Source organism: Spea bombifrons, chromosome 1, assembly GCF_027358695.1.
Source record: "Spea bombifrons isolate aSpeBom1 chromosome 1, aSpeBom1.2.pri, whole genome shotgun sequence".
NCBI lineage: Eukaryota > Metazoa > Chordata > Amphibia > Anura > Pelobatidae > Spea > Spea bombifrons.
This window is the reverse complement of record NC_071087.1, coordinates 67,485,705-67,511,900: the sequence shown is the minus strand read 5'-3', so window position 1 is coordinate 67,511,900 and position 26,196 is coordinate 67,485,705. Positions and strand designations below refer to the sequence as shown.

The 26,196-nt window shown below is 38.9% G+C and overlaps 1 protein-coding gene across 1 annotated transcript in view; it reads right to left on the bottom strand.

Moving 5' to 3' along the window:
• Positions 1 to 26,196, bottom strand: part of PRKG2 (protein kinase cGMP-dependent 2) — a 56,979-nt gene that overhangs the window by 28,934 nt on the left and 1,849 nt on the right. The window contains exons 2-7 of the mRNA XM_053463236.1: positions 23,794 to 24,345; positions 13,558 to 13,724; positions 11,709 to 11,822; positions 9,605 to 9,710; positions 9,011 to 9,074; positions 3,307 to 3,384 (exon numbers count right to left, since the gene is read on the bottom strand). Of these exons, the coding sequence (XP_053319211.1) occupies positions 3,307 to 3,384; positions 9,011 to 9,074; positions 9,605 to 9,710; positions 11,709 to 11,822; positions 13,558 to 13,724; positions 23,794 to 24,332 (1,068 nt within the window). The 5' untranslated portion in view covers positions 24,333 to 24,345. The remainder of the gene's footprint in view (positions 1 to 3,306; positions 3,385 to 9,010; positions 9,075 to 9,604; positions 9,711 to 11,708; positions 11,823 to 13,557; positions 13,725 to 23,793; positions 24,346 to 26,196) is intronic.

The following is a 26,196-nucleotide window of genomic DNA, read 5'->3' as shown; positions in this document are numbered from 1 at the left end:
CTGTGATATTTTTCATTCCACTTCCAGCTATTAGAATTTCTATAGATGATCGGCACATATGTTTCTTTCTATAGCTTATGCCATAGTCATTATTTCATAAACAGGAATAGGAAGGTTCATTATTTAATGAAGTGAATAAAACAATACTAAAACCCTGTTGAATTATGCCTAATATAAGTCTCTTCCCAAACCATAATATTATTACATCTGTGGTCTTTAACCCCTTCGCGACCTTTGCCGGTTCAGGACCGTCATAACAAGAAGGTCACTAAATGACCTTTGACGGTCCTGAACCGTCAAAAAATTAAATAAGCTTAGAAAGTGATCAAGGATCACTTTCTTCGCTTAAACGGCCTTGCTGCAATGCCTCGATGTCGAGGCATTCAGCAAGGCCGAGATCGGCATCGGGGGCCATGTCTGGCCCCTCCCCGGGGCGTCAACAGCCGCCATACATTGTATGGCGGCGGACGCCCGTTTTAAAAGCGTTTAGGAGGCGATCAACGATCGCCTCCTAAACTTAAATGGTGTCGCTGGAATGCCTCGATCGGGAGGCATCCAGCGACACCAAACACTTACCTCTGGGTAAGTAAACACTTACCAAAACACTTACCTCTGGCCGCTGCCGGTGATCTTCGCCATCAAGTAAGATGGCGGCGGCCCGGGAACTACAACAATAAAGACGAAAAAGTTCGCTAGAGGGTCTCCAGACCCTCTAGAGAACTGGCTCCACTTGCTGGTTGAATACAGGTACTGCATTCAACCATGCAAGTCAATGAAGCCCAGCTTTCTAATCACTATGTGATTAGTAAAATATTAAAAAAAAAAATAAAAAATGGAAAAAAAAAATAAAAAAAATGTGCTAACATTTAAAAATAATTATGCAGTGATGTCACTAGATGAACCATCCAGTACCAGCAAAATGTGTAAAAAAAAATATAAAAAAAGTATTAAAAAAATAAAATAAAATTAAAAAATAAAGTTTATTATTTTGAGCAAGTGCTAAAATTTCTCAAAAATCTCAACAAAGAGTTAAAATAAAAGCACTTCAAATACCCAAGGGGTGTCTAATATATAAAAAAATGGCTGATGGGGTAAATTGGAGTGGCCTAGCTCACAGATAGGGCATTGGTACAGACTGACCAAAATGGAGAAAAAAAGCGCACTTCCCAAATGTGGCATTTTAAATCTGAAACAACCCAACAAACCCATGCATGTGGGGTATCGCTGTACTCAGGAGATGTTGCTGAACACATATTGGGGGGTTGTTTGACAGTGACATATACCAGAACCTGTATATCTATAACTAAAGTACAATTTGTGTGAAAAAAAAAAAAAATAATTACTATGACAAAGTTTGACAAAGTGTAGTTCTATAATTGGTGCATGGAAAGGGTTAAAATAACAGCATTTGGAATACCCTGGGGTGTCTAGTTTTCAAAAATATATGGTTTGAATGGGTTAAATTGAGTTAACCGGCTTCAAAGATATTCCAAAGAGGAGATGGAGGCAGAATGACCAAATGACCACCTGAATTACGCATGCCCCAAAAGTAGCCTTTTACCAGCCAAACAATCTGACAAACCCATGCATGTGGGGTATCGCTGTACTCAGGAGATGTTCCTGAACACATATTGGGGTGTTGTTTGACAGTGACATATACCAGAACCTGTATATCTATAACTAAAGTACAATTTGTGTGGAAAAAAAAATAAAAAAAATTACTATTACAAAGTTTGACAAAGTGTAGTTGTATAATTGGTGCATGGAAAGGGTTAAAATAACAGCATTTGGAATACCCTGGGGTGTCTAGTTTTCAAAAATATATGGTTTGACGGGGTTAAATTGAGTTAACCGGCTTCAAAGATGTCCCAAAGAGGAGATGGAGGCAGACTGACCAGATTTGTTAAAAAAGATTTGGAAATCATAAAACGCTGCTTGTACTTATTGCCCTATAACTTACAAAAAACAGCAAAAAAACATAAAAACATTGTGTATTTCTAAACTCAGGACAAGTAGTAGAATCTATTTAGCTAGTTTTTTTACTTGCTTTTTTAGGTGAGTAAAAGATTTTTCAAATAAAAGTCATAAAATGTGTTTTTTTTCAATTTTTCACCATGTTTTTTTTATTTTTTTTATAGTAAATAAGATGATACGATCAAAATAAAGGTATCTGAAGAAAGCCCATCTTGTCCTGAAAAAAACAATATATAACTTGTGGGTACACTAAATGGGTGAGGAGAAAATTACAGCTGAACACAAGCACCACAAAAGTGTCAAAACAGCCTCGGTCCCACAGGGTACAAAACGAAAAATGAGCCCGGTCCTTAAGGGGTTAATTAAACATTCAAGCTCATAAAAAAATAGTATTGAAGCAGTTATGGGTGGCTTTATTATACCACATCTCATGCTATAAGTACACATTTCCCTTAACCCAAATTTATATGAAATTTAAATACCGTATTTATCGGCGTATAACACGCACTGGTGTATAACACGCACCCCCATTTTTGAACAAAAAAAACTTCATCAGAATCACTGCTATCTGGGAAACCACACACACACAGTAAGACACACACAGTAAGACACACACACACTCAGACACACACACCCTAACCCCCCTTCTCAGGATCTCCCCTCTCTCTCCCTAACCCCATCCCGGTCACTTACCTTCAACTCCTGTGTTGGAAGCGTGAGGCGTTTGTCTCGGGTGCCGGCGCTTCACCAGAAGAAGACTACCTACTGGAATGCATAGTGCCTACTGTAAAGTTTGGTGGAGGAGGGAAAATGGTCTGGCGCTGTTTTTCAGGGTCTGTGATATGGAATGCTAAGTGCGAGCCAGGCCTTCTCCTCTGCAAAAATGCTTTTTTTTTTTTTTTTGATGAATGGGCACAACTACCCACAGACACACAAAATTGTGCACGTGAGAGGGTGTGAAAATGAGTGACAACAAAGTTTGTTTCCAAATAGGAAAACTCCTACAAATTTCATCGAAACCAAAAGGGTAGGAAAAATAATTCATTGGCTGACCAAAAAACTAAATGAAAAATAATTGTTGGTCCATGTTGGTCCATGTGTATACAGTATATAGCTTTGAAACTGTATGTGTTTTATTATTGATTGTGTATGTCTTCAAGAGGGAGTGTGCAGCCCCTTGGGCTAGAAGGTGCCAGCCCTCACCCGACAGCAGTATGACTTATCTGACACCAATTTATGTACACGCAACAAAGTATAGTGAATTTGTACATCACCAGTGTAAATAGGTATATATTGATAATATCGTAAATTGCATCACAACTTTGGCCTTACCTTTCCATTAGCAATGATGAAAAATGTGCTTCCTTCCTCACCTTCTCGGATAATGTAATCTCCTTTTTCATAGTATTCCTGAAAAAGGAGTAAGATAACCCAGAAGACATTAGACCTTTTTATATTAAAAGAATTAGCATTAGACTAGCTTAGGAGGCAAATAGTATAAAGGTTAATGGTGGGAAGGTCAAAGGAAAAAAAATAATAATAATTGTTTTGTCCTGTTGCAGTACCCTAAATGTAACACTTTTGATGAGCTTCCCAATTTCAGAATGCAATGTATACCGTATATAGGACATTGAACATCTTTGGACCTCTAAGTGGATTTTGAATGTCCATGTGATATATTTTTTTTATCTGCCCATAGATGACTTACATAACATATATCCAGTACCATATAAATGTTATAGATTAAAGAACACACATACACAGGTATACTGTCTTTGGTTCCTGTTTTCCAGGGGGCTGACTAAATTCGCTTAACCAATGATAAATTGTAAATCTTTAATAGCCTATTATATTCTTTTGTAGTGATTTGTTTATTGTGGCACTGAACGGTTCCTTAAGAAAACCATAACTTGTTTTACAATTTATATTCTTATATTTTCTAATAAATTACTGTAATTAAGCAACATCTTAATCTGTGAGACAGAAGCAAAAAATAACAAGTTAGGCTATTCACATATGATTAAAGTAGTGTAGAATATGAAGCAGTCAGCTCCAGTGTGTGACCCTAAAAATATGTAAGATTACACTGAGATTGGATTAAAATAATGGGGGTCCAATCCTAGTTAACGTCTACCTGTCCGGCTCTCAGCTTCCTAGCCAGGAGCGTCCCTGAGGCATCCAGCGTGGTCACATAACAAATGGTAAGTGTCCCTGTAGTAAAAGCACCGAAGACAAGGCTCCATGTGAGGTAAGATGGAGGGGAAATGACAGCAAAAGAGTGGGAGAGAGAGATAGTGAGGGACAGACCTGAGGGAAAAGAAAGACCATGAGAGGGGGAAAGAGAGAAACAGAGTGTAAGTAAGTGTGTATGTATGTATATGTATAGTGTTAGGATGTGTGTGTGCAAGTACAGTATCTAACAAAAGTGAGTACATCCCTCACATTTTTGTAAATATTTTATTATATCTTTTCATGTGACAAAATTGAGGAAATGACACTCTGCTACAATGTAAAGTAGTGAGTGTACAGCCTGTATAACAGTGTAAATGTGCTGTCCCCTCAAAAGTGTTAAAGTGTATGTGTTAGTGTATGGTGTCAGAGTGAGAAATGTTGGGAGTAGGCTAAACCCACTCAAGGTAGACCCTACCATCTACAGGAATTAATAATTAAAAAGGGGGGATATTTCACTGTCCCCATGACAACGTAGGCTCCCCATGATGCAAGTGCCGCTGCTTTCATTCACAGAGGAAACCCACAAGCATGCATATTATTTTATTGAGCCTTACCCCAGATCTTTTTGAAACTTAGCAACACCCTTGGTTGATGGGAAGTCACCCTGAGAAAACCCCATGTTTTACATGGTAACATGAGGATCAGCCTTCCATACTCAGCATTAAATCTACTGACCACCATTTAAATATTTTCTTAATATATTATGTCTTTAAGTTTCTTTTTCAAAATGTTGTAGAAGCTCTTCATATGTCCCTACTGGCATGAACTAGTTCAAATTCTAATTTTGTTTTGTTTCAAAATAGGCCATACTGTTTTATACTTTTAAACACGTTCCTGTCAACAGCCTTAATTTTTATGTATTTAATTTCAGAATATATCAATCAGGACACACACAACTAAAATCTGACATACCGTAGGTAGTTAATGTAGCCCTGTCTTTTATAATGCCATTTCAATTTTTTTTCCACAAAAGCTTGTATTTTACAGCTTTATAGATGTACATGTTTTTATAGATTAACATAAGTAATATGTGGTGTCTTATGTCAGTTGTATTCATGGCCGCCATCAGAAATCTTGGCGGCCAGTACATGCTTAACGCTTGGCCCCCCATGCCTCTCCCATCAGCCCACCCATGTCCATCCCATTGACCCACCTTTTGCTCAACCCACCGGAGTGCCTTGAGTCCTCCCATAAGCACACCTTATGAGGACAGGGGAAAGCCAAGGGCTAGTGGTGTCAAGTCACAACTAACCCTAGGCTCATCCCTGACACTCCAATACCACACGCTGACACACAAACTCATAATAACACAATAACGTGCTAACAACAACTACTAAAACACATATACTCATCACCGACAAATTACTTCCTATTCCGGCGCTCTGATTGTTGTTCCTAAGGAAGCGCAGCTCACAGCGCTGGCCTAACAGTAAATCCGGAAGGGTGGTAAAGCTGGTGCTACGGGCCCATAAACAACATTTATATTGTAACATTGGTGCAAAACATTGGGGTAAGAAGAACTGTATACTGTCAGTAATTATTATTTTCATCTTTTCTACATGATGCAGGTGTTAGACTCTGCCACTTTTAATAAATTATTTTTAAACCAGATATAAACAGTGTTAGGAACAGCTAAGCTACATGAGGTAGACCACAAGCAAATGAAGATTAACCTGTTGTAAATAACTGATATTTGTGTCTGTACAAAACATTTTAAAATGTTTAAACCAGGACTATTTAAACTAACGTGGAATCTGCAAACACAGCTGTTTCTAAAAAACAACAATTAATAACCAAATAAGAAATAAAAGTTTGTCCATAAGTAGGTTTGATACATTTTTTATGGAAACGTGTAAAAATAGGTAGTTTGGTAAAAACACTTCTTTGCAAGTTTCAGGCAATTAACACATCATCAGCCCTGAAAAGACTTTATTTTATCACAAATGATACTCAATTTAAACTCAAGACAAGTCCCATGCTACATTTGCATCCATAGGCACCAATATAGACAGCGGGGACATTTGTTATTCCATTGGTAAACTCACACCCGGACCTTACATAAGTCCCAGTGGGTCCATGAGACCCAGGCGGCACTTTGATAGTGCAGCAATTTGCTGGGGCCTGTATGCTTTTGGCAGCATTTCATTCTTGCATCCAGGTACCACAATGTCCTGGCCTAGCTCTGGATAATCTCATTTAATTTACACTTTTTTCTTAATTGGATGTAAGGCAAATATAGATCTAAAAATAAGAGATGTCTAAAAATGAGTAAATCTGTTATCAACTAAAATATTGCATTAAAGGTTTATCCCTTTAAGGACCGGGGGTGTTACATATAATGGCTTTTTAATAAGCACAGTTGTGCGAAACACGTTTGCTTTCCCTGTTTTGCACAAATAGATTTTGTCTCCATCACTATCGTATTGTGGCTTTTATCGATTTTGGACTACATTAACAATTATTTTTACTTCATAATGTTGCCTTTTTCCCCCCATCTATTCAAAGTTGATAAATACAAGGCAATACAGGGTGGTGTTCCCGTTTGATCTGAGAACCCGATTATGGAGCTATGGAGGTAAAGATCACTGGATCACTTGTGGACTGAGCCTGCTTATATAGTTGTATCACTTAAATATTACATCCTCACAAAACTGTTATTTAAGCTATTTACAGTCGCGATTGGCAGCAGAATTGCTGCTTGAGGAGTCAATCATCTGCACTTTGTCAAGGGCAGAGGGAGGCATATAACAGTGCACCAAACCATTTCTAACTACATTTGTTTGTTGTTTTTACGATATATATATACACACTGGATATGTATAGTTTTCATTTTCACTAATTTTCCCCCATTTTATTAATATTTTTTCCTATCGGTTTATTTAAGTAGGTATAGTTTCCAAAAAAAAGCGGGGATTATGCTTACAAACAAGATAGAAAAGTTGCAAAAATCTATTGGTCCTTAAGTGTAAAAAAGGAAAAAGTTGCCTAAGGCTTTTAGGGGTTAAAACACACAAGTGACAACATAGAAAGTTAAGTCCCACACTACCTAATAATATTAAATATATGCTTATCCCCTTCCTGCTAGCCTAATCTAATATATATAGCATACAGATGCTATTTAATTGTGGCTTTCGTGCATTATTTAATTAGCCAATCAAACTGCTAAAATGTGAACTGCATTAAAAGTAAAATGTTAGTTTAATTTATTAAAGATATTAACATAATAAAAAGGTAAGAAAAAACAGCTCTAGAAATGATTTAAATAATTATATAAAAATGCTGCCCGAAATGTGAAAATGTTCTCACTGTATTATTACTCTTCATTTTAATATATGGGACCCAAATAGAACTCTCCCTTGATTATTACATGTGTCATCCAAGTACTCTATTAAAAACACATTTTCCCCTTTTAAAGAAAAATGATTGAGCTCTTCAGCAAAATTACGCTGAATTATTAATTTGTAACATCTGTGTCAGTATTACGTTACATGGTCAGGTTCTCTGGAGGGATCAGATCCAAGAAGACCTGTTCTGAGTGACTTCATCATCCTAAACCATGAGAAATGGCAGAGCAAACACTGTATCATCATGGCACGGAATTAATAACCCACACTAGGGAATTTGTATGAAATACTCATTGATACATTACTGGTGTAATTTACACTTAAGTGCAAAATGGCCTTTGACTACTTGTCAATAGAAGGCTGCTTTTTTTCTTCAGAAATTATATCAGGAACACGGGAGTGACATAAAGTCAACACCTTGAAAATAGTTTCTTTCTGTTGAATCTTTCAGAAAGAAAGTGTGTGATTCCTGCCCACGTATTTCTAGTGGCTAAGTTCCATATTATGTTTCTAGCCAAAAAAACAAACTAACTAGACCCTCTTTATAAGTTGTTTCACGTGCATGTCAGTTACTGTTTAATGAGCCCTCTTGTTTAAGAATAACACATTCTTTTATTTTAGAGATAGAGAAAAAATTGCAATGGCATGAAATTGACCAACATAAGTATAAACTTTTACAGTCATTTTTTTCCCCAGTAATTACAACATAAGCAAATAAAAAGTTGAAATCTCTCTTCACATGAGTATATTTGTACTTACACATTTTTTTGTATAGCTACTTGTCTGTATGACACTGAGAAACGATTACTAGAAAAAACATATTTTGTACCATTGCCATATCATTTTATACGCAGCCATTACATACAGCAAAACAATTTATATAAGTTTAAACCTTGTCATATCAACATTCCACTTAACAAAATAAAAATAAAAAAACACAATCACTTAAGAAAAACTAACTAAAATATATCGTAGTTAATTTAATAGAAGCCGAAGCTAGAAGTATTTCTAGCACTGTTCGGCCACAGTGCCTGATCACTGATAAAGCAGTATAATTTGAGTGTAGAAAATCATTAACTTTTTTCCATTTGCTTTGAGAACCTTTAAAGCCTGGGTAATAATTTGGGGTGAACTGAAAATAACTGAACTCGAACAGATATCTGAGGAGATCATTGTTACAGTCAACTGGGAAAAATTACACCATGAGGCCATTTCTTTAACCACATGTTTTTCATTTAGTATGTTTTAGTCTTAAAAATACCCCCCATATGGCATGCATAATGTGTCCAAGTGAAAAAAAAAAACTATGCAGAGCTGTTGAACCTCCATAGTTCTGACATTTGGCCTGTTGATAGGCTTCCATGTTGAGGATGTGGACAATTTGGAGATAGGTTTGGAATTATCAACAAACACTGCAAAATTGTTCTATTTCCATTTGGATATGAAAATGAATGGCTTACCACTTCTAAGCAGTCAGCTACTTTCATCAATTTATCTTCTGGAAGCTTCTTCAATAAAGATACACTGTGAAATAAGAAAAGAATATATTGATTGATTCATTTGTTTGGTGGTAACCAAGGGTAATAAAATCTCATTAGGTTAGAAACCTTATCTAAACGTAGCTAAGCACTAAAAATAATCTGAACACTAATGTTGAATAAAACATCTAAAGTGCCTGTATTAGTTTTGCAATGTAATTATTTACTGCAAGCACTAGCTCTACAAATGAAATTAACATGTAGATATTTTCTTTGTTCTGGCCTTCTTACAAAGTTTTTCTGTGCTTTTTTTTTTACAAACTTTACTTTTATTTTGTAATAAATATAGGTATTTTAGATGTATAAATTCGCATCACTTATTTCAGGAGCAGAGAGTGAATGTCAGCAAATAGATCTGCAAGCCAGTTGCCCTGAGAAAGTAGAAAGTAAAAATAAAACTTGTAAAACACAAAAGATGCCAACGTTATGAAAAAACATACAGTAACAATTTATAATATGGCGATAGGTAAAATATCATCCCAAGTATCTATCTAATTATGTAACTTATGTTTTTACCTCTTGAGAAAGTTTCTGTGTTCTTCATGTCTTGTTTGAGTGGTCTTCCTCATAATGTTCTGAAATACTTCTCTGTCCAGAGCCCATGTTCTGACATGGCTGATGGCTTTAATAATATAGATAATAATTATTGTTATCAATAAGCAATATAAATACTGGATGAAAAAAAATGAATGCTCAGTTCATTAAAGGCTCTGTTTAAAATACTCTGCTAATTTAATTAAAAAAAAATCCAACTAAATGCATCATTACAAAAATAATTTCCAGTATTGATAACTGTCCAAACATTTCCAATGCAAAATTTTGCTACATTCACAATTTTTGTTCAGTGCCCTTGTCGTTTGGCACAGATAAGATATTGTCACTGAATGCACTATTGAAAGCAAAAGGTAAGAAATACATTTTTTTTTTTTGCATGTGTCATAGGCATACCTAAATTCTAAACTATTGTATTTTACCTGTATCAAAGCCGTACGACCTTATTATGCTATTTGAAGTAGTTATGTTAGTTTGATGGGGCAGATGTGTCCTTTATGCCAGGTATTTTTCAGGGTTCCATAAAGCAAACATGGTATTTATTTTAGATAATTGATCTGGGAGCTGCTTTCAAGAATTTGCCAGCCAGCTGTCTATGCCACTCGCACTAGTCAACTGATGTGAGGGGCCAAGCATTCATTCATAAATTATCACACAGAACTACTATAAGTGATATTATAAGAAAAGAGGCTTACATTTTTGGAAAAAAATAACAGGCATATCTTAAACAAAATAACCTGACTGTTTCCATACGCTTGTACCAAGTGATATTGGTGGGTTGGCAGTGATTTTATCCAAGAAGAGCAGAAACACTTCTTTCTCTTTTTCCACGGATCTGTCTGCATTATTCCTACCAGGTGTAGTACTTCTACAACAAAGTTGAGCCTTGGCTCTGCCCTGTCGCGGAACCACAACATCAGGTCGAAATAACGCTGCAGAGACCAGGGATGAGTGGACTACTGTAGAAAGCTGACGTAAGAAGACAAAAGAGGACATGAAGAACAAGAAGTGGAGACAAAGAGAAGGTAGGCAGACATTGACAGAGTGTGTGAATGAGCATGTAAGTGTGAGAGAGAGGGTGTGAGAGTGAGTGACAACATATTTAGGGAAAGGGAAATGCTCACCAAATTTAATCCGCTCCAAAAGGGCAGGAAACAAAGTTCGTTGTCCAAATTCAAATGGACCAAAATCAAAACAAAAAAGTGTACATATCCTATAGACACACGTATATTTGAATAGTGACATTTTCCATTGTTGATCACGTACAGCAGATGTCTATTGCAGAACAGGAGTTCCAACAAGGATTTTGTTTTGCTTATGAAAACCATGAAAACCAATGAACTAGAACAAGCCATTGATTTGAAAAACTCCTATGAAGAATTTCTGTTAACTAAGGGTAGGGAGTCGAAGAGTACCCACCCCTCTTTCCTCACCTAGTGGATGGGGGTAATAAAATAATTAACCCCAGAAGGTATACAGCCCACCTATATCTCCACTGCCCCAGCTGCCCCTACCAGTTCCCAGTGGAATGGGGGCATAAAATGTGAAATATAACATATGACAGGTACATTCCATCCTATAACTTCTCCATGTTATTTTAAAATTTACCCCAACTTAATGACAATTTGGAATTAATGAATACGTGAATTGTTAAGTCATCAAAACTGCAAGGAATAGCTGACATGTATGTGAATGTGGAAATTGCTCCTTCTGATGTAACTTGAGGTCAGGTTGGCATCCATATGGATGCAATGAGTGCAAAACAGGACAGGGGAGTTCTCAGGTGAGCTTAGGATTGGTGGGCTGTGGGAGCCTGGAAAAAGGAACAGAATGAATGGGGCATCTCTAAGCTATATACTATACTCCTTTCCCTTCTGTGTACCCGCTTCTTTGTTTGGTTTTGTCATTTTGTCCTCTGTGGTATAGTTGAAGGTTTTTTAGTGCGGTTTTCAGAGGCCCTCGTGTGAAGGCTGGATTAGGGACATATAGTTAATATGGTAGTATCTTGCGTAGTAGTCAAATATATATATATATATATATATATATATATACAATATAAAATGCTTACCTTTTACTGAAGCTGTTCTTGTGCAGTTGTATAATATTGCAAGCTCACCAAATGTTGTCCAGACAGGAATGGAAGTCAAAAGTTTGTTTTGCTGAAAAACTTCTGTTTTTCCCTCTTACAAATCAATGAGAAATAAACATAAGGTAAAAAGTGTTTACTGATGCGTTACTTTTAGAATGTACTTGTGTTTTATTTATTTACATTTAAAAGATGTACTTGGTGCTTTAGTGTTTACATTATAAGAAAGGGGAGATACAATAACTCCAGGCAGCCATATAGATATTTAATTCTAGGTTATAACAAATACGAGTACATTAGGGAAGGTGGTCTTAACCCAAATCAGGTTACAGTCTACAAGGCTGCAACACAGAGAAATGTGCAACAGGACGATTTCATTTACCACAGGGTATTAAGTATACAGAGGAATTTCTTGCATCTTTAGCCAAAGGTCTTACAGGGACAGTAATGCTCACTTTTGTCTAGATATATCAGTGGCATCCAAAAGTGTTTTATGCAGATGCACATTACTTGTTGTGCACCGTCTACTAAAGGAAACCGAAAAGTTCCATGCACATGTGTTTTCCTAAAAAAAAGAATTATTCGTTAACTGATAAAGTTAAAAACTCTGAAAAGAGCAACTAATAAAAACAAGCTGCAAGTACCAAATAAGTACTGAGAAAGAAACAAAACACCATAACGGCATACATGGTGGCCTGACACATTTTGTGTATCACCACATAAACCTCATAAGACATGTGGGCACGCAGCACAACAGGGTGTACAGTTCCCCAAGTGGTAGGGATTTGAACCATGTTGGCAATTGTCGTACGCAACAGTTAAGCAAGTTAATCAAGAAAAGGGGAGGCTTAGTTAGGGCACAAAGAGACAATACTTTATTTTCTTTAATCACACAGGGATATCCTATAATTTATGAAGACCTTTAGGGAAAAGACTTAACAATTGTTTATCAACTTGGTGGTATCAAAGTTTGAGTAGGGACTGAAAACTAAGTATCATACGGTAGATAAAAAAAAAAATTTATGAGAACAACAGGAAATAAAACGTCATTGCTACAATACAATGTTGTACATAAAATTGTATGCAATGTCCAGAGAAAGTGAAAGTGAGTGAGAAAGTTCACCAAGTTGAAAAAACATGACAGCTTATGGTTGACTATTTAAAAAACAGATTTTTATGCAAACTCACACCAGCTGAAAATACTAAGTCTAAACTAAAACTAAAATGTACTATTTCATGTTGTTTTTCCAGGTAAACAGGGTTATAAAAATATTATATTGAGTCCCCTTAAATCTGATAAAAACATGTTTGCCACATTTAAAAAAAATGTGCTAATACAACAGCATTAAATTCAGTGAATGGTAATTTTAAAATCTCCACAGAATTTAAGTTAAATATTTGTTTTGTACATGTGATTGTACCTCAATTTAAATTGCGTGCTTGAAATGGCCTACTAACGTCAAATCCACAAAATGTTTGCAGAGGTTAAGCTCTGCATATATAATGCAGGTAAACCAGTGAAATGCAAGCCCTTAAGTGTATTGGAATACCACGTGCGGTCAGTTTAGGCCCCAGGAATAGCTCTGGCATTACTATTTTATTTGTGTAGAGACAGTACTTTATTTGTGCGGACCTGAACCCTGCTTCCTTTTTAGCAGATATATTTTTCAAGTATACTTTATAAAAGCTGTGCAAAACCACATCACCTGCTCTGTATTTCTCCATGACTAGCATTAGTCATAGTCAATGCTAAACATTTCCTAAACCTTGTAAGTATCTCTAAGGGGAGATTCAACGGAAGACAAACTTGAGAACAGGGACAAATACGTACCAGCTAATACGAATATGTGACTTCCTGGTTCACCTTGCTTAATAATGTAGTCTCCTGGAGAATATGTTCTTTCATACATGCATTCGGCCATGTCCCGAACTTGATGAGGATCCAGTCTTTTTAGAAATTGATTCTTGTTTAATGCATCCATTATTAGCTTTTTCTTACTTGCATTTATGAGGCAAAAGAGAGAAAGAAACATGTTTTGTTTTGAGTTTATTTGTAAGGACCTGTTACTGCTGAAAAGGATACTCCAGTGTCCCATGGAGCACCAACACTAGTTTTTAAGTACTTTCATATGCATTCTTAAATCTGTAAAAAATAAATGACTTACCTTTAGGACAAGATGCAGCATACCACCCCTTGGGTGGTCCCCTTTTTTGCACCACTCTTGGCTGTTGTCCCGTTAGACTCACTGGTATTGCTTGGCAGTGGCTACGACCTGGCTGGCAGCGACTATGACCTTGCTGGCAGCGACTATAGCGCACATGTGTTTTGGCAAGCTAGGGGGCAGGGAAAGAGGCTAATGCCTATGGGGGGAAGAATGCAGAATCCCTTCATGCATTTGCAAAGGGGGAGGGGGCAAAACCAAAAATTAAAGGGTACCACTTGGCTATCGTATTGATTGAAAAGCAATAAAAGATTACAAATATCTTACCAGGGATACTAAGATCTATGGCAACATTTTCATATGAACTATTTTGTATTCTTAATTCTCTTTGTCTTCACCTCAACTTTACAAAAAACAATTCAGTTTACATGCACTAGGTTAAGTCACTTTTTAGGCAGAATACTAACGGTTGAGAATCCTTTATCCGAAATGAAAAAGTATTTCGGATAAGGAATAATTTGGGATAACGAATCTGTCCTCTCAGCTGTATCCACTCCGTTGTTGAGGCTTCCCACCCACGGACCCAGAACTCTTCCTGTATGTTGTTCAGGTTCCCCTGAGCACTTCTGGTCCATAAAAAGGGAGTAGAAGTGCATTGGGACCTCAGTGAGAAACCAGAACAATGGAGCAGACAGCAGGGAGAAGTCAAAAAGGAAAGGATCTACTGACTAGGTCAGACACCTCTTTCCTGCCCACTCCCTGTGAGTATCCCAGAATTTTCTTTATCTGAAAAAAATAATCAGGTTTCAGATCGTTTTGGAAAAGGGTTATTATTATATACCGTATTGGCTCGAATATAGGCTGCACTCCCCCCCCACACTTTAAATCTTTAAAGTGGGGGTGCGGCCTATATCCGGGGTCTAGTGCCCGACGCCTGGGACATGCAGTCCCCTGCCAGCACTTTGGGGGGGGTGCCGGCACGGGAGGTTGTCTAAGCGCATCGTCCGGATGGTCACCGGCTCCGGCGATGCGGGTAAACAGCCTCCCGGGTTGTTTACCCGCATCGCCGCAGCCGGTGACCGTCTGCACGATGCGTTTTACCTCTGCCCCCCCGACTTACCGGAGCAGACTCCCGGGTGTCTTGCGGGGCCGGCGGGGGACATCTACGCGTATACAACTTCCGGTTGTATACGCGTATTGCGTAGATGCCCCCCGCCGGCCCCGCAAGACACCCGGGAGTCTGCTCTGGTAAGTCAGGGGGGGGCAGAGTGGCAGCATATCTCGGGGGGGGAGGAGGAGGACAGTGGCAGCATATCTCGGGGGGGGAGGACAGTGGCAGCATATCTCGGGGAGGGGAGACAGTGGCAGCATATCTCGGGGGGAGGAGGGCAGTGGCATGCATATCTCGGGGGGGGACAGTGGCAGCATATCTCTTGGGGGGGGGAGACAGAGTGGCAGCATGTTTTTTTGGTGCTTTTTTAAAGAAAAAAACTTTTTAAAGTTTTCTTTAAAAAAGCACCAAACTTTTAGGGTGCGGCCTATATACAGGGGCGGCCTATATCCGAGCCAATACGGTATATAATAACAATAGATACAGCTAGCACAAGTGACCATCAAGTATGGCATGTACAAACGTGATGCACTGTCACTGCTGCTGTTCTGCATAGGCTTGAACCCCGTCAGCCAGCAAATCGCAAAGACTGGATATGAGTACAAGTTCAAGAGTTGAACTACCATCAACCACCTCCTATACATGGATGACATCAAACTGTGCGAACGAGACATCGGCTCTCTGATCCACCTGACACGGATTTACAGTGAAGACATTGGGATGTCATTTGGACTGGAGAACTGCAGCCGGATTATAGACAGAAGATATTTCAGACCGATGGAGTAGAATTACCAGCAGAGCACATAGCATACAGACCAGCTACAAGTCCCTTGGTATTCCACAGTCACATAGGAACCTTGATAAGGAGGCATGGAAGGCAGCAACATCCAAGTACTGCCAAATGATAAGGCAGATCCTGAAGAGCCAGCTCAATGGGAAGAACAAGATCTGTGCCATGAACACATTAGCCCTGGTACTTGTCACATACCCTGCCTGCATAGTGAGCTGGACAAAGGAGGACATGGAGGCTGCAGATGTGAAGACCCAAGTCCAACACTCTGTACACCATGGTTGGACCCAAAGACAGTACTATGTCACTGATAGCAGCACAAAAGCAGGCACTAAGCACGAAATCCATAGAAGCAGGCATCTACCGCACCAGACTGGACCCAAGGTGCAGACTGTGTAGAGAGGCTTCTGAGAAAGTCCACAGGTGGGGTGTAAGATGCTAGCAGAAACTAGCGTACACTGAACGGCACAACCAAATAGCTGGCATTGTGTACAAGAACATCAGCACAGAGTGATAGATGTAGTGGTGCCAAGTGACAGCAACATCAGGAAGAATGAATATGAGAAGCTGGAGAAGTACCAGGGCCCGAAAGAAGAACTAGAGAAGAAGTGAAGAGTGAAGGCCAAAGTAGTCCAAATGGTCATAGGAGCACTCGGGGATGTGACTCCAGAACAGCAGTGCTATGAACAACTAAGATACTGTGCATAAAACTCAAAGTCCCAGGCCCTGGACCCGAGGTTGGGGAATACACATACCACGCATAGGGGTGAGAAGGGAACTTGATTTTATTGTTTTACATATGCTATTAAGTGTGAGCTCTTTTGAGTTTTCTTTTATATATATATTGAACAATAACGATTCCACACACTAAACCTTAGTAATAGTGTTTACAGGTTAAATGACGTAATCTTTAGGTATTAAAACCAACCTTGAACTAATACCAGCCACCTTCACTTCCTATTCTAAGGACCTGCATGATTCCCCACATCTATTTATCTCCCTCCTATTGTTAACTTGCTGATTGTTGTTGATTGGTTTAAGCTGCCCTTGTAAGGGCTGAGAAAGGAAATAGGAGAGAACTTTAGGACAATAAATTGATTACATGTGCTACTTATGCTAACTAAGACAGAGAGCTAAATTTCCATTAGGTATACTTTTAATCTAAATATCTCTCATACAATAACATTGATTGCGAAACTGAAAAACGCAATCTATAAGTAGCTTTAATACATGAATTTAGTTATGCTAAAAGCCTTGGTGGTGACCGTTTTCCCACACATTTTAAGTATATCATATAATGACACACATAGTTTATGACTCCTTACTTTTTTAAAAAAAAAATCCAATCAAAGCAAAGGTGCTCAAATCTATAAGTAGTTCCTATGATGGAAAAAAGGATAATTTTTTCCAAATTGGGTTTATTTTGTGGCCTAGATACCCCACACACTATAAGCTTTTACATAAGTTGTTCGCTTTGCCAATTAAAACTACAAGCCTGGAGGCAGAAAAATCAATTAAGACATCACTATTAATCCTTTTAACCCATCCAGCAAAAGGTATGTTCAGTACTAATTGCTTTGTGGCTTGTGCAGCCTGCCAGCATATCCCCAAATGAGTAACAGCAGCAGCTAATTGGGATAAAGTCATTCAACATTCCATCTGGAGAACACTAAAAGACAGTCATTATTTTTTACGTAAGCAAACATGTTTTTTTATGTGTATTTAAACCTAGCAGTATTTTACAAGCTTCCGCTGACATATTTAATCAGATAGCCTTTGCCAGTTTTAGATAGCCTTGAATACGTATTGCAGAAATATGCTTCCTAGATACAGTATCTCACATTTTTTCAATATTTTATTATATCTTTTCATGCGACAACACTGAAGAAATGACACTGTATAACTGTGTAAAATTGCTGTCCCCTCAAAATAAGTAAACACACAGCCATTAATTTCTAAACTTTGGCAACAAAAGAGTACAACCCTAAGTGGAAATGTCCAAATTGGGCCCAAAGTGTTAATATTTTGTGTGGCCACCATTATTTTCCAGCACTGCCTTAACCCTCTTGGGCATGGAGTTCACCAGAGCGTTACAGGTTGCCACTGAAGTCCTCTTCCAGTCCTCCATGACGACATCACGGAGCTGGTGGATGTTAGAGACGTTGAGCTCCCCCACTTTCTGTTTGAGGATGCCCCACAGATGCTCAATAGGCTTTAGGTCTGGAGACATGCTTGGCCAGTCTATCACCTTCACCCTCAGCTTCTTTAGCAAGGCAGTGGTCATCTCGGAGGTGTGTTTGGGGTCGTTATGATGTTGGTATACTGCAGCCCAGTATCCGAAGGGAGGGATCATGCTCTGCTTCATTATGTCAAGGCACATGTTGGCATTCATGGTTCCCTCAATGAACTGTAGCTCCCAGTGCCGGCAGCACTCATGCAGGCCCAGACCGTGACACTCCCACCACAATGCTTGACTGTAGGCAAGACACACTTGTGTTTGTACTCCTCACTGGTTGCCACTTGACACCATCTGAACCAAATAAGTTTATCTTTGGTCTCATCGGACCACAGGACATGTTTCCAGTACTCCATGTCCTCAGTCTGCTTGTCTTCAGCAAACTGTTTGCGGGCTTTCTAGTGCATCATTTAGAAGAGGCTTCCTTCTGGGACGTCAGACATGCAGACCAATTTGATGCAGTGTGCGGCGTATGGTCTGAGCACTGACAGGCTGACCCCCCACCCCTTCAATCTCTGCAGCAATGCTGGCAGCACTCCTACGTCTATTTCCCAAAGACAACCTGGATATGATGCTGAGCATGTGCACTCAACTCCTTTGGTCGACCATGGCGAGGCCTGTTCTGAGTGGAACCTGTCCTGTGAAACCGCTGTATGGTCTTGCCCACCGTGCTGCAGCTCAGTTTCAGGGACTTGGCAATCGTCTTATAGCCTAGATCATCTTTATGTAGAGCATCAATTCTTTTTTTCAGTTCCTCAGAGAGTTCATGAGGTGCCATGTTGAACTTCCAGTGACCAGTGTGAGAGAGATAACACTAAATTTAACACACCTGCTCCCAATTCACACCTGAGACCTTGTAACACTAACGAGTCACATGACACTGGGAAGGGGAAATGGCTAATTGAGACATTTCCACTCAGGAGTGTACTCGCTTATGTTGGCAAGGTTTAGACATTAATGGCTGTGTGTTGAGTTATTGTGAGGGGACAGCACATTTACATTGTTATACAGGCTGTACACTCACTACTTTACATTGTAGCCGAGTGTCATGTACTCAGCATTGTCACATGAAAAGATATAATAAAATATTTACAAAAATGTGAGGAGTGTACTCACAGGGGCAGTAACGGGATTAACAATACAATAGGTTCCCAACCTCCACTATCTATTACTGACCGAAACCAGTTCCAGGGATGGCCGGGGTAAATGTCTGTAGTAAAGGAACTGGGGGGAAATGGGGGGGGGGGCAACATAATAATGCACCATGGGGTAGAGGGGTCTGATATTAAACTAAAACAATGGCGGTCACTCCCTGGTTGCAGATCCTGGCTGTCCGCCAGAGAAAATCCCCTCAGCAAGTGATGGGATGATATACTGCTGGGGGTAGCCACAGAAGTCTTTACAAAGTCAGGGCCCATAGTCTATAGGGAGGAAGCTGGCTGTCCAGTGGCCCCAGTGATGGAGGGTTCCGTCACATGCCCATATGTGCTTCTTGTATTATTTCTGATGTAGACAAAACTGTTAAGGTGGCAACCATTATACTGCATTATACTGCATTCTGTACCCCTTTAACAAAAGCAGATTATGTATCACAGTAGCACAAAACAATCATTCCATTCTTCTGACAGCCAGGTAGAAAGATTAGGTTTACACTTGGAGAGCTGAGCTTCTATTGAAATCAGTGGGAATAGTGACAGTCAATTACATGTTTGTTTGTTGGGAGCTGAGCTCAAATTGACTGCAAAGGGAGTGCAATACAGTATATAATATGCAAATGTACATACAAATGCTTGCTGCTTCTCATTAGAGGCAACTGTTTAACTGGAGTTAAATGCAGCATTTTCTAACTCTAATATGCAAAGAATGCATGTATACTTATGTATACAGTAAAAGGATATTTAGATATAATTTAATATAATTAACCTTAAGTGGATTTCAGGAGACATTTCCTGGGGCAAATTGTTACTAGGGACAAGACCTCTATCTGGGGACTGTTCTATGAAAACAGGTACAGCTAGTCACGTTATCCCAAAGCACAAAGGAAAATGTTTGCAGATCTCCAGCTGAACTGTATAATTTGAGACAAATACAAGCCAGCCTTATCAGGCACTCTATCGAGTACACAGTGAACACCGCAATATTGAGCATGTGGGGCCATAAACCTTATGGGAGTCAAACCTTATTAAGGGTTAGCACACTTTTAATGTCCGTGACAGGGCCACTATAGATGAATGCATGTTAAAGTACTCTGAGAGTACTACTGTATTATAAGCATTCTTCCAAAAAGGAGAAAAAAAAATGAAAACACTTACCTAACACAAAAGACCGAACCCTGCTGCTGTAATTTTCCTGCTTCCTACTGACTATGAAGAAGCCAATCACTGGCAGGAAAGTGCTACTAACTGAAATCAATTGGAGTATATTTCATATATTTCAACACATGCAGCGTTTCCCAAGTCAGTGCTGGAGCTGTTTATCATGTACAAGGATATGATTTTATCCCCCAAAAACTTTATCTGGAAAATATTTGGCTCTATGTGCTTTTGAAAGGATAACAAACGTTATGTTTATGATATATTTTTCAGTCAGGCAAACATAACTGATGTTAGATTGTAGTGATTATGTGGCAAAGCAAGATTATCAACATATAGGTACCCAACTCCAGCATTGCTGTCAACAGTCTCAAATCAGCACTCTTGACAACCAGGCTTATATACAGAATGTAAGCTTCCGAGCAGGGCCCTCTTTTCACCTAATGTATCGGTTTGTCTTAGTCTGTCAATTCTCATCTTGTCATACCCCTTGAATATACCGTGTTTGCTCTATTATAAGACGACCCTGATTATAAGACACCCCCCAACATTTGAATATTAATTTAGGAAAAAAAGAAAATATATATATTAATTCACTATTTATTCATATTTAATGCATTTTTTGTTTGTATTTCCTTTTATTTGTCAACCTGGCCCCAGTTATGCACATCTTCCCCCCAGATATGCCTTATACCCCCTTATATGCCACTCTGTCCCCTGAAATGCCTTATACCCCCTATATGCCACTCTGCCTCCCTGATATTCCTTTTAACCCCTATATGCCACTTTGCCTCCCTGATATTCCTTTTACCCCTATATGCCACTCTGCCTCCCTGATATTCCGAGCAAATACGGTATGTATTGTATTATGCGCTGCATAAATTGTTGGGGCTATATAAATAAAAGATAATAAGAATAATATACAGGTTGTCAGATGTCCCTGATTATGTCCATGAATGTCCTAATTATCAGAACTGCTGATAGCCGCAGATGCACACAGGATAAATAAATTAAAGAGAAGTCTCTGCTTACATTGCAGGCAGACTTGCAAATAACATCATGTGCTCATGGGTGTCCTTGGACAGCAGGATAGTATGCACCAGCAGTGGTTGATTGATGATTGGGCAAAAAATAAATAGCTGTGGCATGTGATAACAGGTACGTCCTACTGGGACGTAATATGTATGAACTGAACAATAGTTTAAGTGTCAATTTGTTGTTTTACTTTTCATATTTGGGGCACTTGTGATTTCTTTGACCCAGGGCCCTTTCGCTCCTGCATATGACATTGACTAATATATTTTAACATAGCACAGCTAACTTAAAAGTTCAAAATCAAACCAAAACCCCACAACAGCCTATTGCTATGTTACTGTTGCAGCCCAAATTTAGTTCAATATGTTGCTGGGAATTACGAAACAAGGTCACCACTGGAGACACACACAAAAAAAGAGCAACTCTGACTGCAAAATAGTGAAACATTACAATACAACCATGCCACTGGGCTGCATTGCAAGAAACTCAGGCAAAGGCCACACTCTAATAAAAACCTAGGCAATTTCATAGTTTAAAATTGTGCCCCCACATACAAGACACTGCATCTTGATATAATTAAGATGACAGACACAGAACAGAAAGAAGATTTGTAGGGAGAATTTGGGTATATGCACCACAGGAACCAGTGCTTCCCACAAGACTCATCACAGCCATAACTCATTCACATTGATCTTCTTCCAGTATAACTTTGTCTTTAGAGAAAAAAAAAAAAAAACACACACACAATTATTTTGTAATTTTTCTTAGGATTCCTTTTACAGGTTGGATGCCACTGCTTTAAAAACTATTTATGTTCAACAACATCACCAAGGTAAGTACCGTATTGGCTCGGATATAGGCCGCCCCCGTATATAGGCCGCACCCTAAAAGTTTGGTGCTTTTTTAAAGAAAAAGTTTTTTCTTTAAAAAAGCACCAAAAACATGCTGCCACTCTGTCCTCCCCCCCCCCCAGATATGCTGCCACTCTGTCCTCTCCCCCCCTGAGATATGCTGCCACTCTGTCCTCCCCCCCCCGAGATATGCTGCCACTCTGTCCTCCCCCCCGACTTACCAGAGTAGACTCCCGGGTGTCTTACGGGGCCAGAGGGGGACATCTATGCACATCGTGTATATAGCTCCCGGTGCCGGCACTCAGCGGAAGTGCCGGCACCGGAAGTTGTATACGCGTATTGCGTATATGTCTTCCGCCGGCCCTGCAAGACACACGGGAGTCTGCTCTGGTAAGTCGGGGGGGTTAAAATGCATCGTGCCGATGTTCACCGGCAACGGCGCATCGCCGCTGCCGGTGAACGTCCGCGCGATGCGCTTAGACAACCTCCCGTGCCGGCACCCCCCGTGGGAAGTGCCGGCAGGGGAGGCTGTCTGAGCGTATCAGACAGTAGGATGCAGGTCCCCTGCACCGCTGCGGGGAATCTGTATCCTGACCCCGCTGCCTGCCCGGCGCCCAAGACTGCATGTCCTGGGCGTCGGGCGCTAGACCCCGAATATAGGCCGCACCCCCACTTTAAAGACTTAAAGTGGGGGGAAAAAGTGCGGCCTAAATTCGGGCCAATACGGTAATATCACACAAATATAGTATTTTTACGTTTTAGGGACAGAAATGCTATGCTATTTTTTTTTATAAAAATTTTCAGCTATGACGCAATAGAGTTGTTTGAGTTTGTATTGTGAGGTGTTTACACATTTGACCTCTTTTTTTTACATTGTTATAATTATTTCACTAGAGATCCTCTTGTGATCCCCTTTATAGACTTTAGTGAACCCGCTTGTAAACATTGTAAGATCTCCCGCTCTAAGCACTAGAGCATGTGAATCAACGATTTTGTGCATAAATTAGGTCTTTCTGGTTTATTTAGTGAACTCACTCAGAAAGGACAGACACTGTTAGCACATACTAGGTAAATCTGTGTTTTTCACCAAGCAACCAGACAGCGATTTTGTAGTACAACACAGTCCTCTAGATATTTTTTCCCATATTCTACCCTATTTACACAAGAGGTTTGGCCACAGATTATCTCATTATGTGGTGTGACACATTAAAAGTGTTTTGCAACACAAACATATATGTAAAGTTATATTATTCCTAAAAACTAAATATTGTATTCCTTTAAATAGCAGCTATCAATTGCACTCAACATTTTCAGTGGTATCCTCCGCTTGGCTCCTTCCTATAAAGTTTATAAATAGTGGTTTCAGAGCAAGTGCATACAAAAACAGTTTCTCAAGACTTCAAAAAAGTTCAAATATTTTAAGTTTTAAGGCCTAGACATACTTTCTTACAATTATGCAAATGTTGCGCGAGCAGATTTTTAGTAAGTACTTAAGTTTTGATATGCTCAAGGTCAGATATATGAACAGTTGTTATTATGCTAATTCTTATGACAGAAACTGTGAACTTACCTGGAGTCTTTTCTAACACGCGCCTTCTCAAATGAGAATCTCGACTGACCAACGTGGTCATATGCTGTAGAGGTTGGTTCTGCAGAAATACCTTCCTTGGCCCCCTTACGTTTACTGTTGTTGAATAAGCCTGACAATGTCTTAAATGGTGATGTCTGCAATGTTTTGGATGTTGAGGCCTGCATGGAATTTGTTGGTGATGCTTGCAATACTCGAAATGTGGGTAGACGCGTAGCATTTTCTCCTTGAGAACTGATGACATCTTGCAATTTGTTAAGCTGGACACATTTGCTTTGAAGCTCTTCTGTAATTTCGGCAATCACCTGAGTCTGTTTGCTAAATTGCTCCTGCAGCTCATGGAGAACCTGCTCTTTATTTTTTAATTCTTCATTCTTCTTCTTCAGTTCTATTTCAAGTTCCCATACTTTACCTTTAACAACATCTCCATTACGGAGCTTGCTACAGGAACCTACAGAGATGTTCACCAGCTGTCCATCTGGCTGCCTTAGCGGCTTAGGTTTCATGGAGCCATTTCCCATTTCTCCTGATGGCCTACAAAAAATGACAAATGTTGTTTAATTAGTTTTCCCTAGTTGACAGTTTGACAGTTGAGTGCTCTTAGAACATTTATCTCCTGTTAAAATTGATATATATTGATTCTTTTAACTCCTTATAGATTTTAAAGAAATCTAAGTCTATTACTTTAGCTACTTCTTGTAAATCATAATTTTTGGAACCTGATTATATTTTCATAAAGTTTTAGGTTAGCTTCTCTAGTTCGTAATTTTATCATAAGACACTAGACAACTTATTGAAAAAAAGGTAAAACAATAATGTGCTTTCATGTGCCTAGCACTTAAAATGGTTATGTGTGACCTGCTAGGGTGCCTCTTTTGTAGTAGGTTAAAATAAATTACTGTTAGAAACATGCCTCTGTTGTTAAGCAAGGCATTTATTCATTGAATGCCTTGAGAATATGCCACCTAAACTTATAAGAGCAGATCCTTTGCCTCCTTCTGTACTTGTATGGATTCACATATGTAAATCTTACAGTTTTACTGATATTTGTAATTTTCACTGTCCCCTATTGTAATAGTGCCACCACCTCTAATATTTCTTTTTATGTTTACCACTGCTGTACATTTAGAGTTGCTTTAATTAAATAAGACAATTCAATTTCCGTGATAGTTGCAAAAGGTTAGACATTCCTGGTGGAACAAGCCAAATTGCAAATGATTTAAGTCAATTAGAAGAATGATCAAGAATGTGGCAGCTGCAGTTTAATGTTAATAAATGTAAAATAATGCATTTGGGATGTAAAAATCCCAAGGCAGAATATAGTACTGGGACATGTTCTTTCTGTGATAATTCTTTCTAAAGACTTAAAGGTAAGCAAACAATGTAATGAAGTGTCAGAAAGATGGTTCTGCCACGTTACAGATCTCTGGGTAGACTTCACCTAGAGTATTGTGTACAGTTCTGGAGACCCCATCCCCAGAAGGATATTAAAATATTGTTGGAACGCTACTAAAATGGTAAACGGCAGGATAAAAATTATAAGAAAAGAAAGAAAAGAAGAGAAAGGGAGATGTTAAATGCTTAAAGGGATTTAATAAAGTAGAGTAGAGTAGGGAAGATTATTTCAGGGGAGAAATGTTACAACAACAGGTCATAATCTAAAAAAATGAAGTTTTACTTTATTGAGGAGGTGGTAGATAACTTGAACAGTTTACCACCAGAAGAGGTAGAGGCCAATGCAGTGCAGGGCCAGGATCCACCTGGGAGCACAAATCGTATATCACAATGGTCTATTACAGCCCTAAAAGCCATAATAAAAATGCACTAAAATACATGATTCTTCATCTAAGTACCAAATAATTCTGCCCCTAACCTAAAACAAAAATGTCTCTTTTGCCACTTTAAATTTTGAGAGCAGCTATACTCGCAATTTTAATAAGACACAAAATTAAGAAAGGTACTATATGCGGACTGGGCAACATTAGATTGTGAACTAATTAAATGGTTAGTTATGGCATTGTTTTCAGGCATCAGGAAACATGGGATGTACTTCTATACTTATGATGATATGTTCCTTTATGTCCTATCATAAACATGTCTGTGAGATATTCTGGCACATTTATCTTCCAAAAAAGGACAGGGCTATTAATCTCACCATAAAGGTTTTTATGCCATCATTGCATTTGGAAACCAAGCTGTAAAATGTGCACCATAAGACATGCAAGTAAACCCCTTTTCCTCTGCTAAGAGAGAAAATAAATCCCTGATAAACCAAACATTTTATTCTGGCCTTTTTTTAAATGCATAATGTCATTGTGAAGTCTGCATTAACCATTTGTGGCATTGATTATTTACTATAATAAACCACAAAACATAATTGTACAA